The sequence below is a fragment of the Mus pahari genome, chromosome 6, assembly GCF_900095145.1.
Source record: "Mus pahari chromosome 6, PAHARI_EIJ_v1.1, whole genome shotgun sequence".
NCBI classification, from domain to species: Eukaryota; Metazoa; Chordata; class Mammalia; order Rodentia; family Muridae; genus Mus; species Mus pahari.
In genome coordinates this window covers 12,759,105-12,760,795 of record NC_034595.1, presented here as the reverse complement: position 1 = coordinate 12,760,795, position 1,691 = coordinate 12,759,105, and the positions used below count along the sequence as shown (strand labels likewise).

The 1,691-nt window shown below is 29.8% G+C and overlaps 1 protein-coding gene across 5 annotated transcripts in view; it reads left to right on the top strand.

The window, feature by feature from the left end:
* The window catches only part of Ecpas (Ecm29 proteasome adaptor and scaffold), a 105,100-nt gene that overhangs the window by 55,814 nt on the left and 47,595 nt on the right, over positions 1–1,691 (top strand). For all 5 annotated transcript variants that reach the window (XM_021199473.2, XM_029540186.1, XM_029540184.1 and 2 more), the window contains one exon: positions 339–442. In XM_021199473.2, coding sequence (XP_021055132.1) covers positions 339–442 — 104 coding nt within the window. The remainder of the gene's footprint in view (positions 1–338; positions 443–1,691) is intronic.

Sequence of the window (1,691 nt, the reverse complement as noted above, 5' to 3'; positions counted from 1 at the left end):
GAACTCAGAAATCCGCCTGCCTCTGCCTCCCGAGTGCTGGGATTAAAGGTGTGCGCCACCAAGCCCAGCTATGTCAAGTACTTCTAAGCAGATCTTGAACAGGGCTAAGTGGTAGAGCTTGTATATAACAACTGTGAGGTCTTGGGTTTAATACCCAGCATTTCCTAGTCTGTCAAAAGAGTTTTTGAACAAATGATTTTTGTTTAGGTGTATATTTATTGATATGTTAAATTTGAATGGCATGCAATTAGCTTGACTTATGACTGGATTGAGATGCTGATAATTAAATTCTTTTTCTGGCATGTGTGGGTGGATGTCTTTTTGTGTATGTTCAATAGCCTGAAGTTCAAGTTCGGCAAGTTGCAGTGAAATTTGCCAGCACGGTGTTTCCCTCAGATCACATACCTTCCAGATACTTGCTCCTACTAGCTGCAGGAGACCCGTAAGTTTAAAAAGCTTTCAATTTGAATTTGGGTTACCTTTAAGTATATTTTAAAATTAGTAAAATTTATGTTAGTTGTTGAGTTAATTTTAAGAATATTTTAAAATTACTCAAATTTATGTTGGTCGCAAAGTTGGCTTATGAAATTTAGAAGTAATTTATTAAGGAATTCAAAGTATACCCCTTCAGGTAACCTGTAATTCATATAGCTGTATATTTATATATTGAATTATAAGTATATCTATAATATATGACATAGATAATATGAATAGAAAATTCTAATTAGTCAAATGTAAATAAAACCTTATAATTGTATAAGTATTATAAATATATTTAGATATATTTATAATTCATAGAATTCCTCTGTAGGAGAAAAAAGGATTAATGATATTGATTAATACATATTTAATATTTCATGTTGATGGAATATCATTTTATGTCTAATATACCAAGATTTAAAAATTAAGTGTATATATATATTTTTTACTTGTTAGTGAATTATATTACGACAATTCTGAAATTTTTTTTTATTGAGACCAATGTGTTACTCTCTATACTAATAAGGCATCTGTTTTCATTTATATATTTCTGAATTTTAAATCATATGCAAATACAGTAAAATATATGTGTGCATTTTAAAATAATTCTTAAGAGTCCTGTTATCTGTTTTATAGTCAGTGGTATATTTATAATTTTTTATTAATGTATTTGTTTTTTAATGTATGCTTACTCTGCATATACACCTGTATGCTAGAAAGGGCATAGATGGTCATAAGCCATCATAGTGGGTATGCTGAGAGTTGAACTCAGGAACTTTGAAAGAGCAGCCAGTCTTTACTGCCAAGCCATATCACCAACCCCTAGTCAGTGACATCTTAAGATATGTGAAGTACTCTAATATCTGCCATAATATTTGGTTATTCCTTTTAGATTATTGTATTTTAAAGCCACATTTATGATGAAGCGCTAAATAAAATTAAGCTTCCTTTTATCACTTACATATCCTTTCTATAAACTCTGTGGTCTGTTTAAAAAATAACACGAAGTTATACAGTTGATAACTGAGAATTTTAATTAGTTCAGCTTTATGCCTTTATTTTAATGTCCACCTTCAGTACATATTGATAAGATTTTTTTTGTTTGATATTTTACAGATCCTTTACTTCTGATTTCTGATCTCGATTTTCTCCTTATTTATTTGCATTTCAGTTTAGCACCACTGGTTTTGGATTGTTTTTTTTTTTTTTTT